We start from the raw sequence: 15,707 nt of genomic DNA, 5'->3' as shown, positions 1-15,707 counted from the left end.
CTGGCTGCCACCAGCTCTATGATGTATGTAACAGTGTTTTGGTTTATTTTTTTTTTACAGATGAATTCAAAACACCAAAAGCTGCCTCACCTGGTGGCTCAAGCACAAGCTCTAGAGATGGTTCTCCTAACCGTGACAATTCCCCACTCACTCGAAGCCTAAAGCCACCCATCATACTTAAGAAAGGAGCGCGTGGATTTGGCTTCAGTTTCCGTTCCATCAGAGTCTACATTGGAGAGTCTGATGTGTATACTTTACAACATATTGTCACAGTAAGTTGACTTTTGGATTTAATACGACTAGGATAAGCAAGTGCTTTCTTGAAATGTTCATGTTCTTTTTTTGGTTTTTTTTTTTATCAACTTTGTCAGTTGTTATAAAACAATAAAATCTTTTGTTCTTTACAGGAGGTTGAACCAAACAGTCCCAGTTTTGAAGCTGGTCTTCGCGATGGGGATCTAATCACACATATCAATGACGAAAGTGTCCAAAGTCTCCTTCACACTCAAGTAGTTCATCTTTTAAGTTCAGGAAATATTGTTAACATTCGAGCTATACCATTAGAGAAAACCACTATTAAAGAAGGATCACGTCGCAAGGGGAACCCTGGTAAAATGGCCAAACGCAGTCAGAAGAAGCGTCAGACAAAGGACAAAGTCCAGGACAAAAAGAAAGGTCGGAATCTGCTTCGCAGATTGAGCACTAAGAAATCTGACCCTCCCTCATTTCCCCACAGTCCACACTTGCCACCTGGACGACAGCAGTTTACTCCTCTAAATCGGTCAAGTTCGTCTGGGGATACAGTGCCCCCTTTACACCACAACAAGCTTGGTCGCTCCCCTCCTATTTCAGTACCTTGGTCACCTGACTCATCCCAAGCTGGTTCCTCAACATCAAGTTCCCCTAGCACCAGTGCACCCAATTCACCTGCTACACAAGCTGCTGCAGCTGTGGCTGCCCATTTTGGTCGCCCAAGTTCATTGCATGTTGTCAAGCATAAGAAAACAGCCAGTCTCAAGTCACCTCACAGACGTAAATCTGTCCACAGTTTTCCTCTGTCCCCCTTAGCCCGCACGCCATCACCATCTGCTACAGCTCAGTCACCAGCCAGAAGTCCGTCTCCTCTGGCCCTACTTCACAGTCACCAGGTGGGAAGCTCCAACATGCCGCAGCAAACCATCCCCTCACAGCTCAACACCCACAGCTCTCTTCATCACTCTGCCTCTGTACCATCCTGTAAAAAAGCCCTTCACACCCCTTCCCCTATCAAACCTGTTCTCCAGACCACATCTCCACAGAACCTGCTTGGAAGACCCAAGAGCTGTGAGCCTGGATCACCAAAGAGGAGGACATCTTCACCTGAGCGGCTTCACCCCAGCTCAGCCAATCAGAGACTGGCTAGTGGTGGTGCAAACCTGGACAAGCTCCCTCCTCCTCACAGGAAAGTGTCTCTCCAAGAGAGACTCCTGTCAGAGTCCCATTCTGACCCTACATGAGAAAGTGCTTTGACTTGCTTCTGAATGAATCAGTCAGTATGAGCTGAGTACTTGTTCTATCAAGTCATCAACCTATTGTTACTGTTGCAGCTTATTCTGGACTCCATTTGTATCAATCAGACTGGACCTTTCTTTACATCTGGAAACACAAGCTGCTGACACGGAGGATTCAGTTTTGTGATCTTGCTCAAGCATAGGGTGTTTGGCCAGGATTTTGTAGGCAATGTGCCTCATTCTGTGATAGAACTATTTAGCTCCCGTGTTATTTCTGATGTTGTCTATCTGTCGTGATTGTCTGTATTACACCAAACCACTGTGTACATCAGAAACCAGCAAAAAATAAAATCAATATTGAAATGAAACTTGCTCTCATTTTGCTTTCATCATCCATCTTTTATTCAAGTGTTGTCTCCCTTCAGTAGCTGTGTTTCTTAACATTTTTTGGGAGGGGGTTTGGGAGGAAATTGATAACCTTTGCAAAAAGTATTATGATTCTCAAGTCAGTTTTGTTAGTCCCATATGGGATATGTAAAGATTTAAGATGCTTCTATTCTAATTGTATTTTGTAGTGACGTCCTTTTGTTTTGCTTCTTTACATTTTCATTGGTGCTTATTGTTTGTCATGGTAGACGTTCCTGATGTTATTGAGTTGAACTCAACACGAACAATTTACTTTTGACCTGTGCAGAGATTACAATTTACACCTGTAAACAAAGATTGTAAATACATTTTATATTTAGACATGTTTACAGTAAATGGCAATATAGAAAACTTCAAATACAACACAAATATATTTTGTCTTGTTCTCAAATCAGTTGTTTCAAATATCCAAATTGTTTTCTTTGTTCTTTAAAAGCTTGAATCATTGTGACTTTTTGTGAGTCCCTTCAGTGGAATCATTTATCCTATTTTTTTAAAGCTTGGCAAAAAAAATTATATACATTTTATGAACAGTCACACTTTCAATAAAGTTAAAATTAAGTCATAGAAACTATAACATCTTTTATTTATCATGTAAGGTACTATAATAGTACTTACTAAAGAAACTATTTTTGTGTGCCAGGTAATGATACTTTTGAAGTAAAAGTGTGCCAGGTATGACCATTTAACCACCAGTGTTATTCAACTACAGCACTAAGTGTGACTGCGCAATCTTGAACAATTGTTAGATTCATTCAAACAAAGCAGCATTGTCTCGGGTTTCAAGAATAAACTGCAATAGAATCCATCATTTGCTCATTATTTTTATTTGTATATTTGATATTTTTATTCCATATTCCTGTTTGCAATTTCTATTGAATTTTTTTAATTCATATTTTTAAATTAAACATTAAGTTTCAAATAAGAGAATAGTTTACAAAGTTAGCTCAACAAAAATTTCCCTCAGCTGACACCAATACTGACTGAAGTTTGAAGTACAAATGTTTTTTCATTTGCTCAAAATGTTTGCACTAAATGGGATTTTATTGTAGCACACTTGATTGCCATACAGTTTGACCTTCTTAATAAATGTTTCATCATAAAAAAATAAAATGAAGAAACTTTGAAATGTTCATTTAGTTGTGGGGATAGACTTTAAGTTGTAGAAATTGTTTCAATTCTTTTATTTTGTAGTCATTTGTTAAATGCAGATTAGTTTGTTTTTTTAATTAGAAGTGGCAAAATTGGCTGTATTTGTATTTATAATGGCTGTACAAAGATATATGCCTCAGTGTTTTAATATGGTCTAATGTTAAATTGATTTTCAAACTCTGGTGTCTTTCATCATCTAGTTCATATCTTTTAGTGTGTCAGGGAGTTTGATGAGGTAGCTCTTAATTTACCTTTGACACTTACTCACTGTGTCCATCACTTTGTTATGTAGTGCTGCCTGTGGAGAGTTTAGTCAAACATTATGCTATTAACATTTATAATTAATGTTATAAATATAGTTTTGTGTTTTTTGGTCAGTCATTTTGCATAAACTAAAGAATAGTCTGTACAAAGATAACAGTCAAACACATGCAGACTAATTTCCCCCTTTTGTGACAAATATTTGTAACTGTAAATAAAAGTATGTAAGTGTTGAATAAAAATCCCAAATAATTTGATAACAAAATAAAGTTGTTTTTTTTTATGATTGTTTCAAGAGATATCGAATTGTTTTCTCAAGACATGCAGATTATGAGTTATACAATTAATGGACAGAGTTAATTGTGTTTTAATGGTTTCTTTCTAACAAGACACAGTATTCATTTGGTAGGCAATGCTACAAGTTGTATGAGGATGATACATGAAATGGGATTGAAGTAACCAACTGATTTTCAGCTAGGATCATATAATATGGAGAAAAAAAAAGGAATTTCTGTAATTTTAAATTAAATTTTTCTATATTGGATTGTTTATTAGCATTGAATTTTTTTCTAGAAAGATCTATTTTTTCTTTTCCATTTTCTCACAAACTTAAGCTAAAACTAAATTTCATCTTAAATTAATAGGTTTTAGATTTGTTTTCAATAATTTACAAATAATTCAAATAGCTTCATGTCAGTATTGTACATCAATATCCTTTTTTCTCAATACAAGTTTGTATCATTCAATGAGCCACCATCACAATTGAAAATATTTTTACATTTGTGTCCTATTTGGTAACTTATTTTTAAATTTTGTACAGTGGAGTATATATGTTAAACTATGATACCATTTTGATTGTTATACATTGTTGTAAAGAACAGATTATTGCAACTGGTCAGTTTTATTTTAAACATTATGCTAGAAAGAGAAGGCCAGTACTCTCAGTCATATCACAGCTAAAAAAATCTTGTTTCTTTATATATTGATCCACAGAACATATTCTAAGTAATAGTTATGTAGCACTAATCTCTTGAGTTTCTATGAAGTTGACATACACTTGTACAGATGATGTGAATTGATCAACACAAAATACAAACCATAACCCACACTTGTATAGATAATGCTAATTGATCAAGTCTGAACAACTTTGCTTTCCTAGTAGCTTTGTTTTCTTCAGTTCTCAAATAACTTTCTTCTCATACCTATAAAAAAAAAACTGACTGACTGATGTAAGTCTGGGCTGATCTTTTCAAATCATAATGCTACTGTTACCTTTTAAAAAAAAAATTGCACTAAAATTTTTTTTATGAGACTCACTTTTGGGTGTCCTTTAATTGACATAATGCCTTTAAATAATTAGTTGTTTCCTACACTTACAGGAGTTATATTCTTAAAATAAATTGTGTCATTTATTTCTCTAGTTTTAGAACAGAAGTAGGGTAGGCCAGAATCAGCTAGATTTAGAAAAACCAGTCTTTAAAGTAGGATTTAAATCTTGAATTAACATGAGTTAGCATGATCAAAATCATTGTTTCATTGAATTGTAATTTCTAAGAATTATATTTTAAAAAATGAAATAAAAATTCATGTTCTTGGGCAATGGCAAAATCCATCTCAGGCTGAGAACATTTGTTGTCAATGTTTTGTACATAATGTTTTATAATGATCACACTGTATGTTTGTACTTTGCCATGTTCACTGACCTGTATCATCTTTTGATAGTAAGTTCAGAAGAGTTAAAGTTTGCAACAGTAGATCTAGAGAAGTGTTTCATTGTTTCTCTTCATTCCTTTGATCAATAAGTTGTCAACGTTAGTCTTGGGAACATTAAGGAAATGGTCTAACAAAATTAACATAAGTTGCAATCAAATGTTATAATCAAAGACAACTAGTGGATTCATCTCAACAATTTATACAGCTGCAGTTTCTTACTCTTGAGGAGGAATTTATTTTCTTGTGTGTTCAGCAACATTTTAATTGTATCAACATTTCTATCATAGATTATATGTAGGCAGTGAAGTATATATACCTCAACAAAATATTACAGTTATAGTTAGTGCTGAGCCTATTTTGATAACAGCCATTCAGTTTAGTCTTTTAGTTAGTAGTCCTTAGCAGTTATAATACTTTGCATTATCCCTCAACCATTTCAAGTCAGACCAAGTGACTGTATGGGATTAACATTATCACAACTTCACTCTATTTGAACCAGCCACGCAAAACCTGGCTAAATAGAATTTTAAAACTGATTACTGTATGGCTTTAAAAAAAAAATATTTATTACTATCTGGTGTTATAGTATTAAATCTGTGATGTCACCATGCTAGTAAAGTCATCATGCTTCATTGAATTGGTTCAGCAGTTCTTTTGGTTCTAGTTCTGTGCTGCTTTGTCTTTCTAATAAACAAACATATTCCTGGAAGTTTCAAACCCAGCCAGTCAAATAAACTGATGTCATCTGAACACATTGGCTCTGACTTGATTGTATTCACTACACGTGCTGACAGTTATTACATGTATTTATATTGCAGTGTAAGTCAAGTTTAGTGTTTGTAGACATAGTTAGGTCTACATGTTAATGATTTTATTTTTAAGTCTGTCTAGCTCTACATCCGTTGTTACTGTGCTCATAAAAAGCCCCGTTCCCTCCCCCATTATGAATACGAGTACCGGTATAGTTAACGAACTAAACAGTAGCCAGTCTGTAGGCTTTGTCCCTAAGGTGCAAGAAGTTCATTCTAAAAGTCTAGCCTATTCCACAATACTAAAGCTCTCTTCCTAAAATTCTAATTGACCAATGCCCCGCATTTTACTAAAGATGCCTGCATTCTACATTACGTCTCCTGTAACAGCTGAGCTACTAATTCAAATTAAAAAAAAAAAAAAAACAATTCTGATGCCCTATTCTTATTAATAAATCTCTATGATAAAACTTCTAGATCCATTATTAAAGCCAGAAGCACTGAACAATAAAGCTACATCTTATTCAGGTCATGGTGAAAGTTCCGGTTCACGGACTCACGTCAGTTTACTCGCGGATTAATGAAACAGGTAATGTTGCTTAGTCATGGGTTGTACCAGTGTCTTTGAGGCTGCAGCAACACATAGTTTGAATTGTATAAAGTATTTGGTTAATAAAAAAAATGTACACCACAAAATAAAAAGAAAACTTTTATAGTTGTATAAAAAATGTGAGTCTCCTAGTTTATCATTAGACTATTCCTGCAAAAAAAGCTGCATTGAAATTATTTAGCCTATTTAAAAGAGGACTATCACATTAATACAATATATAGAACATTACAAGTTTCATTTCTCGCATATTAATTAAAACACAAAGACAATGATATTTTCTATTCTTTATTGAATTTTGTCTTCCAATTTCATTTTTTTTTTTTATATAAAGTTATAAATAGTAATGAGAGTGACCTATACAAAATGGAACAAGTGTTATGGCCCAAACAAATGAAAATGTTATTGACAAAACAACAAAAATGCCTATAATAAATAACAAGACACTGAAAACTATTCTATTGTAAACTCTGTCATATAATGACTAGACAGTTTACAAATTGCTTTGAAAATCATGGTTAGACATCTAAATAGATGTTAAAAATATAGATACAAATCTGCTTGCCTTTTCTAATTAAAAGGGGGAAAAAAAACAACATTTAAACTTTAGAATTTTAATAAATGCACCAAACTGCAAGGTACAGAAAAGTTTTATAAACAAACACATTTTGGCCTGAATTATACATGGTGTTAAAGAGTATGACTATTATGGCTATTTATTTTTTCCTAATGATATCAAGGAGTTCTACATCAAAGATGAGAGTTGCATTGGGTGGAATCACTCCAGCAGCTCCTTGCTCTCCATAACCATAATCTGGACTGATAGTCAACTTGGCACGTTCTCCTTTGCTAAGCTGAAATTTTTTAAAAAGTAGACGCAAAGGATCATTTCATTGGCAAAATGTTTTCAATGGCAGTGTCAATACAAGCCACAGGTATTTTTTGTTGTTAGTCTAATAGTGTTTTAAAACTGTTTTAATGGAACACTTCCAACATTTGGAGAATTCAAAGGCACACTTCTAAACCACATTATAAATTTAGCATCAATATTTTTTTCAAGTACAGGTATAAAACTATAATAAAATCAGACCTGCCTACCAAAAAAAGTCCAAATGCGTAACGCTGATGGTCAAAATGCATATTTTGGCACCTGAATGCGCAACACTTACTGTGACTTACGCGATCCACTATTTTGTCATATATATATATATATATATATGTGAGTGTGTGTGTGTATATATAGTATTGGATCTAGATGTCATGATTAGATCTATATCTACAATCTAAATCAATACGACAATAGAGATGATATCTAGACTAGATCTGGATCTATGTCTATAATCTATATAATGAATATAATCTACTCTAGATCTGGGCTCAATAGTGTTACCGATGCCGTGGATCCGCTACAAACGTAGGTCTACTCCAAACTTTCGTAGGCCTACCTTCATCCTTGATCTATTCTATACTAAGAATCTAATCTAGACTAGATGGTAGTAGATGTTATCGATCTAGATCTAGTTAATCTAAATCATACTACAACTAAATTGGATCTAGATTGTAGAGTAATGTAGAGAATCATGACATAACGTAATGACTAGCTAGACTCTAGATCTACTCCTGTATAACAAGTTATCTAGATTCTAGATCTACAATCCAGATCTAGATCTAGACTAGATATCTACAATGTCACTCAATGTGTTTTGAATCGATAGCACTTCGATATTTTTTTCTATACGGGAATCAGGGATTCATCATAATTAATTTCTACTATAATGAACTTACAAAAAAAAAAAAAAGTCACGTTGGTGTATCAGCTAACTGACGGTACCAACCTGGTACCAACCCGCCACTCCCTCACTCTCGCGTTCTTCATTTCTAGACTAAATCTAATTGCTTTTAAGAACCAATCAACGTAAGAACGTATAGATCTGGACACAATGTGTTTCCCCACCCAACAGGACGGCTTAGCGTGACCCCCGTGACCGCTTGTAAGCTAGTCAAGAGAGAAAAAAAACAAAGGATACGAAATGCATAACGCGACGGGTTCAATGCGTATTTGCGTACTGACGGTCATTTTTGGGAGATTTTGCGTAACGAATATGCATTTTGCGTAACGGTAGGCAGGTCTGATAAAATACAGATAAAGCTAACTGTTTGAAAAAAAAAAGAGACTATAATGATATATGACCTTCAAGCTAGTTTTTTTTTTACTTTAATTTGTCGCAACATAAGAAAATCCTACTTTACTCAAATAGGAAGTAGGAAACTAAGTAAGTAAGCAGCAGCTTGTTTTGAAATATTGTGATAATCTTCAGACAAGCTCGACTAGAAATCATTTTTTAATGGTTGATCTTTGTATCACATAAGAAACTAGATAAGTTCAAAGTGATGTTATAGATTACTCTAAAAGTTATATAACTCTTATTCAGGCCTGTGCTGCAGAACACAGTTTGGGAAACACAGGTATAATAAATAGCGCTCTAGCTTACAGAATACATTACCTTGGTAAAGCCTTCATCCCAGCCTGAAACAGAAAATAAAATCTGGTAGATTTTAAACAAAAAAACATTTAAGAAATATTAAAATTATTGTTTTTAGTAAATCTTGATAAATTCTATTCTTGAAAAAAAAAAAAAAAGCAACATACAATAACTGTTGATTTAAAAAAAAAAAAAAAACTAAACCTACCTTTAATGACTTGTCCCACACCTATCTTAGTCTGAAAAGGTTTGCCACGATCTCTTGAGGAATCAAACTTGGTGCCATTCTTGAGGGTACCTAAACACATTTAGGTTGCAAGTTTAGAATTTAAATTATATGCTGAAAGAAATTGGCTTAAAAAGTTAATTTGATAATTTTAGTTTCATTTTATTGTACATGTATTGGTTTGTTATGTAGATCTATCTCTCAAATTAACACAATTCTGAATTTATTTTTCTAGTGTTAAATGTGTTGAAAAAACATATATGTACCTGTGTAATGAACAACCACAGTGTCACCCTTGTTGGCAAAAGTGACGCCTAGAAAAAAATAAATAATGCATAAGCAAAAATATGTCTCACACACCCACAAAAAAAAAAGAAATCAAATAACATTGTAATTTACTTGTGCTATTAGTACTAGATGTATACAAAATGGAAGTATCTATTTATAACCTTGGATGTCAATATTATCGTTTGACAGAAATTGACTTTAGTTAAGACAAGTCTGTTGGTTGTATTTATTTTTAGAAATATTCGCTACTATTTAAAAATACTGAAGAAAATCACCTACAAAGACCAGATATTGTACCAACATGTATCACTGCTTCACCTATAATTATGCCCAATGTCTGGACAGAGACAAAAACAATTAAAACTAACTTTTACAGTAGTTGTGTATGTGTATATATATATACACTGTGCTTTTTTTTGTAGAAAAAAAAATAGGTGCAGGTACTCAGTGATGTATTGCCTTACTTTTAACTACTTATATAATAATTTTTTCCCCACATTGGAAAAAGGTGCCTGGTACAGCTCTGTATCATTGTGTACCGTCACAAAAAAAATATACAGAATGACTAACTAAATGTTGTTAGCAAATAGTTTTGCGTTTTCAATTTTTAAATTATTTCACTGTCCTTATCTAGGAAATGGCAATGTGCATGTCCACACCAATAGGAGACAATTTTATCAGTAAAAAGCTTTATAATGTAAAAATATAGAGCTCTAGAGAGTTGCAGTGAATACATTAAAATGCAAAATAATCTGAGCTTATCTTTGACCTGGATAAAATGATACTGTCAATGATACTTCAATGGGCTATTTTTGGATTTCAAATCTACAATTGAAGTATTAATTTAAGGGTATTGTCAGTACTGATGATTGGGTCCTTGCCCTACATCTGATATGAATACCTGGCTTTCTAGTTGTTTAAAAAATTTTTAAATGTGAAGGTTGATGTTTTTTTTTTTAATTGATTAAATCTATCAAATATTATTCTTTTAGGATTATATGACAAAAAAGTTAATAACTAAAATCAAAGATCACTTGCTGACATTTAACTAACATTGTTATCGACAATATAAGTACATGTCAGTACTGATGGTTGGTACCTTGCCCTACATTTGATGTGAATGGCTGGCTTTGTAGTTATTTTAAAATTGAAAATGTGAAGGCCAATGTTGTTTTTCTTAAATTAATTTTTGAATAATTGAATCTAGCAAATATATTATTGTTATAGGATAAATATGATTCATATCAATTTATAAAAAAGTTAATTACTAAAATTAAAGATCACTGATATATACTTAACTAACATTGTTAGCAACAATTTAAGTACATTGTATGCTGGATCATCGTTACACATTAAAGTGATGCTGATTTCAACAGATGAGAGATATTAATTTTAACAACACTATTTTAAAACACAAGCATCTGATCAGACATAAGTATTTTCAGTTGATGGGCAGCTTTGGAGAATGGAAGGGAAAGAGATGAGGTAGTAGGGGGGGTACACAAAGTTCAGTTATAAAGACTTGGATTAGTTGTTTTTTTTAATTTAAATAAAAGTTATTCTAGCAACCCAGACTACTAAACTATAAAAAAAATCTAAGAATCAAGTAAGAAGATTGAATTATTTGTAAAAAAAAAAATTGTATCCCTAATCAGTAATCTACTAGACTAATTTGTCTTTAAACTCTAGTAAAACGCTTAGGGTTAGCAATTAAAAGACTTTGCATTTAGCAGAATCAATGGTAATGTCCAGTCTACCTAGATGTACTAATCTAGCGACAGAGTACCACTATGACACTAGTGACTAGATCTAGACTGACTGTCTATTTAGACAGACACTCTATAGTCTAGTATAGTCAACATTGTCAATAGTGAAGGTTGTCAATTGTAGTCAAACTGAATTTCCATTTCATTGGATCAATAAAAATTATCTTATCTTAAGTGATATATTGGAAACAGAGTCTAGATCTAGAATCTAGACTTGGTTCTATCAATTAATGTATATCTTAGATCTTTCTTGACTCTATTAGATATTATAGTAGATCTAGTCTAAATCTAGACTCTTGATTAAGATCTAGAGTAATTTATTTATTCTGGACAATTCATGAATCTAAACAACTTGCAGTTTTTGTGGTCATTACATCTTTATTTTGATATTTAATATGAATATATGAAACTAACATGCTGAATAATGCGGGTGTCCATTTTCCAATGATTCTGACCCCAATTTCCTTCCATTTAGCTGCCTCTTTTTTGAAAGAAAAAAAAAAGAATTTCAAATTTTTAAGTCAGGGTTTTTTTTTACCTAAGTTACCAGGATGACTTTACCTCTTCTTAGGGTTAAGACTTTATATATATATTTTTTTGGTTGGCTAAGTCTATCTGCTAATGAGCCTGCCAAAATTGATTGTTTTTGGAGCTGATTTATTTGAGTCATAAGCCAAGTAGTTTGATTTCATACAAAAAATAATATGATCGGGTGTTTGTATTAAATTACGAATTTCTTACCAATATTTATACAGAACAACCAGTTTTGGCCATCGGTGTTAATGATCTTATATTGAAAAACAAATGTTGCTTTTGATTTATTTGTCTGTTGTTTTTTTTATAGCGAATAAATGGATGGGCAAATGTTCGGTGTGTGCTTACTACATTGAATGAAGTTAAATGCCTAGATCTAGACCTACTAGAGAGATCTAGATTTATATCTACAGAGGGTATATATATAGAGTATAGATGATTCAGTTATTTAGGCAAGAATGGCCATCCTAGCTTGTACTAGACAACAAGAGTTACAAGCTATCATCTGTATCAGAAATTTATTAAATGAATAAACAAAAAAGACAAACTGCTTTATTGATCCTTACGGAAATTTCTTTTGATTACAAGAACTCATATAAAGACAATACAACAGAAAAATACACATAAATACAACAGACACAACATTCATTCAGCGACTACACACACTGACACAGGCGGTGATATAGTCTGACCGGGTGAGGTACGAATGAGTTTTTGTATCGCTCTGTTCTTGTTTTGATTGACAGCAGTCGCCCACTTCGCAATGACCTGACATAGTTCCGATGGAGCGGGTGTCTTCCAAGATTTTTTCAATTTTCCTTAGACACTTTTGTTCAAAAAGTTCCTTTAAATGTGGTAATGTTGTGAGTGTAATTTTTGATGCCCTTTTTATGATGTTTTCTAGACGTCGCAACAGTTTAGATGTAGCGTTGCCTTGCTAACAAGTTATTCTGTGTGTTAGCAGATTGTGTATAGTCGCACCATAAAAAGTATCTAGGATCTTCTTGTTTAGTTTAAAGCTATTGAGTTTGTATAGAAAAAAATTAGTCGCTGGGCTGTTTTCTTTGTCAGAGTTCCAAGGTGGTGTTCCCATGAAAGTTTGTTATTAATGATAATGCCTAGATATTTATATATATGCCTATTGCTGCCTATACTTGTTCTATAGATGTTGTGTTTATTTGCAGTTCACGTATAGTTTGTTTTTTCTTTCTGAAATCTATTATAAGTTCACAAACATTTAACACACAAACTGCTTAATTAATCATGCAAACATAAAATAACAGTCTAAGATCTAAAAGTCAGCGACATAATTTGGGTAGAACAAGTGTGTTCAAATAATTTTTTTTTTGCTCAGTTAAGACTAAGAGTACAAATTTAAGTCAGTTATAATATAATATCATAAGTAGTCATCCTTATTCTTCTTAAATTAATTTACTAAACTAAAGAACATTCTCTCATTCTGAATCTGATACTTCATTTTACATTTAACAATTTTTTTTCCAGTCTATAGTTAAATAGATGTCAAACCATTATCAAATAATGCGCTGTCAAAGTCAAACTTTGAATTTTTGGCCTTTGCTTTAGTTTAGGACTTATTTAATTTACTAATAAACTAATTCTAATCATTAATCATATTCATATTCATAATGATGATAATGTCTCATTGTCTGTAAATGTAGATCTAGAGTCTATAAAATATTAGACTAGCTAGACTTAATTTAGATCTAGAATCTAGGCCTCGAAGTCTTAGAAGTTAAATTATATCATCTAGACTAGATCACACTAGATGTAAATAAGAAACAACCGAAACATAAATATGATAAACTTATTACCATCTCCGGGTTTGATTGACTCAACTTCTACTCCCATTTTCCTCTGCCTCTACAGATTAAGAAAAATTACCAAAGGAGGGGACGCAACGGCTTCGGTTTTCCACAGGCTAAATGGCCTGATTTTTATGGCGAATTAACAATTAAAACTTTAAACATATATAGATCTAGTTTCTTTTGTAAAGAATTATTTTTTTTTAAATGTTTGCATTAAAAAAAATCAGATAATATAGATTCTAAAAAATCTTAGTTATACACCACTCCCATATTGAGCTACATGTTGTTTTACAATTTTACATGTATCTATCTTGTTATATTTATAAAATTTGTGTACAGTCTGGCAAAGGCACATGTTAACCATCCCCCCTTTTCGCCTCATTCCCCCTACAGGCATTATCTTATAGCCAGCTATGTCTAAAAGCAATCTACTAATCTAGGTCAACGTTTCTTAAAATTACTTAGGATAACAGAAGGGTTACACAAGATAGGTAGATCTAAATCTATACAAAATCATAGAAATACATGTACTTGAAATTAAAATCTATCTATTTTTAAGATTGTTTAACGAAAATACTATGGGAAAAAATGGGACAATGAGAGTTTTTGAGAGGTCTGTAATGTGGCATTAGCAAGAACATGACGTACCTGGCCTTACAAAATAGCGGCATCCTATAGAGTCGACTGGATATATGACTACTGCATATATGACTACTTGATATTGGCCTATGACTACTTCCCATTTCTAAACGTATTTACAGAAGTTTCCTTACATACAAGTGGGTTTTTTTTCATCAAGAATCTTGTATAGATCAGTGGGCATCTTACTTAATTATTACCTAAGCACGCGTAGGCTACCTCTTTCAAACTTTTCTCTTACCCCTGGGAATATGTGCGTACTACCCCTCTTTGGGAAACGGTGGGCTATAGGATCCTCTTCGTGATCGAAGGAGCGATCACAATTATCTTATTTCCTATGAAGTCGAAGATAAACTATTAACTTTGAAAAGCTGGTTACACTCGATAGGCCTATATAGGCTATTGTAAATTATTACTTAATATTATTTATACACGCTATTTCTATCACAGCACTTAATTTAATTACGACCTCTACCAGTACAACATTCTACGTTCATAGAACCTCTTAAAACGCATACGACTATCGCGAGTTTATATTATAAACACGTCATATGTGTTTCATTAGGTGTTTTTTTTTTTTGTGTAGGCTACATTTCGAAAAAAAACAACTTACATATTAGAACTGTACAGTCAGAACACCAACAAACTATTATACATTCATTTTGAATCGACTGATATCATATATAGCCTACTTAATAGTTACGAAACAAATTGCAGTCCGCCTGCAGTTTTAAATTTACTTCTCAGAATTGGCTTTAGTATCATTAACTAAAAATACTGAATCAAACATCGTTGTTTTCGTCACACAAACTGTTCTTTCCTCGGGCAGCTCACCTTTCTCGTTTAGAAAATCACGTACAACATACAATTTCCAAAATTTTCTGAGATCTAACAGTTCACACTATTCTGAAAATTTCCTTCTGAGTAATCCTCTTTCTCTAATTTGGTTCACCCTTTTCACTAATTGCATGCTGCAATTTCCAAATTTTCCACACCGAGCCTCGCGGTGTAGGCTATTATGCAATGATAATTCAGAAAAGGGCCACCTAAAAATGTTTAAAGAAAGGTTACATTTCCAGCAATTCTTCCAATTACTGACGATGCTCCATCAGTGCAGACACTTTAGGGTTAACTAAAATTTAATTGCTATTTTTTTTTAGATATGACTTTACTTTCTCAAATATGTCCAACTCCCTTATTGTATATTATGCTTAATCGGGCAACATTTTAAATGTTAGCAGATTCGTTCAAGGCTATAAATAAAAAGAACATGCATGAACACGGAAAAACTCGATGGTAAAAATAACTGAATAAACCATCGCTTTCAGGGATTTTAATATTATATATAGTTTTATAACCATATAATGTTAGTCAATTTGCGTTATAATAGCTAGTGAATTAAATTCATGTTGTACCTATAATATATTAGCGGCCTACTAGAAATTGTTTTTTTTTTTATTATTTTTACCACCAGACATCCTTTTTCTTGATTTCTTCTCGGGGTTATTAGTGCGCCACTTGTATCTTATATCTTATCTTATATAATA

At 32.8% G+C, this 15,707-nt stretch overlaps 2 protein-coding genes across 12 annotated transcripts in view; one reads left to right on the top strand and one right to left on the bottom strand.

Annotated features, from left to right (window-relative positions):
* Positions 1-5,792, top strand: part of LOC106064962 (microtubule-associated serine/threonine-protein kinase 3-like) — a 132,936-nt gene extending 127,144 nt beyond the window's left edge. For all 11 annotated transcript variants that reach the window (XM_056029237.1, XM_013223634.2, XM_013223632.2 and 8 more), the window contains 2 exons: positions 61-272; positions 408-5,792. In XM_056029237.1, the coding sequence (XP_055885212.1) occupies positions 61-272; positions 408-1,496 (1,301 nt within the window). In that variant the 3' untranslated portion in view covers positions 1,497-5,792. The remainder of the gene's footprint in view (positions 1-60; positions 273-407) is intronic.
* An 881-nt stretch (positions 5,793-6,673) lies between these two features.
* LOC129926275 (uncharacterized) lies at positions 6,674-13,682 on the bottom strand. Its single transcript, XM_056029285.1, has 5 exons — positions 13,528-13,682; positions 9,374-9,421; positions 9,090-9,179; positions 8,903-8,925; positions 6,674-7,252 (listed from the first exon to the last, which is right to left on the bottom strand). The coding sequence occupies exons 1-5, from the start codon at positions 13,562-13,564 to the stop codon at positions 7,115-7,117; spliced, it is 336 nt and encodes a 111-aa protein (XP_055885260.1). The 5' UTR covers positions 13,565-13,682; the 3' UTR covers positions 6,674-7,114.
* Between the last annotated feature and the right edge of the window lie 2,025 nt (positions 13,683-15,707).

Source organism: Biomphalaria glabrata, chromosome 5, assembly GCF_947242115.1.
Source record: "Biomphalaria glabrata chromosome 5, xgBioGlab47.1, whole genome shotgun sequence".
In the NCBI taxonomy this organism is placed as follows: Eukaryota; Metazoa; Mollusca; class Gastropoda; family Planorbidae; genus Biomphalaria; species Biomphalaria glabrata.
Note: the sequence above shows the minus strand (reverse complement) of the source record. Positions and strands in the feature narration are given on the sequence as shown.

Coding starts and splice junctions, on each gene's coding strand:
- LOC129926275 (XM_056029285.1), bottom strand. CDS start 13,564: ATGGGAGTAGAAGTTGAGTCAATCAAACCCGGAGATG. Junction 9,422..13,527: donor GTCAATCAAACCCGGAGATG/GTAATAAGTTTA, acceptor ATTTTTTTCTAG/GCGTCACTTTTGCCAACAAG. Junction 7,253..8,902: donor GGGATGAAGGCTTTACCAAG/GTAATGTATTCT, acceptor AAAAAATTTCAG/CTTAGCAAAGGAGAACGTGC.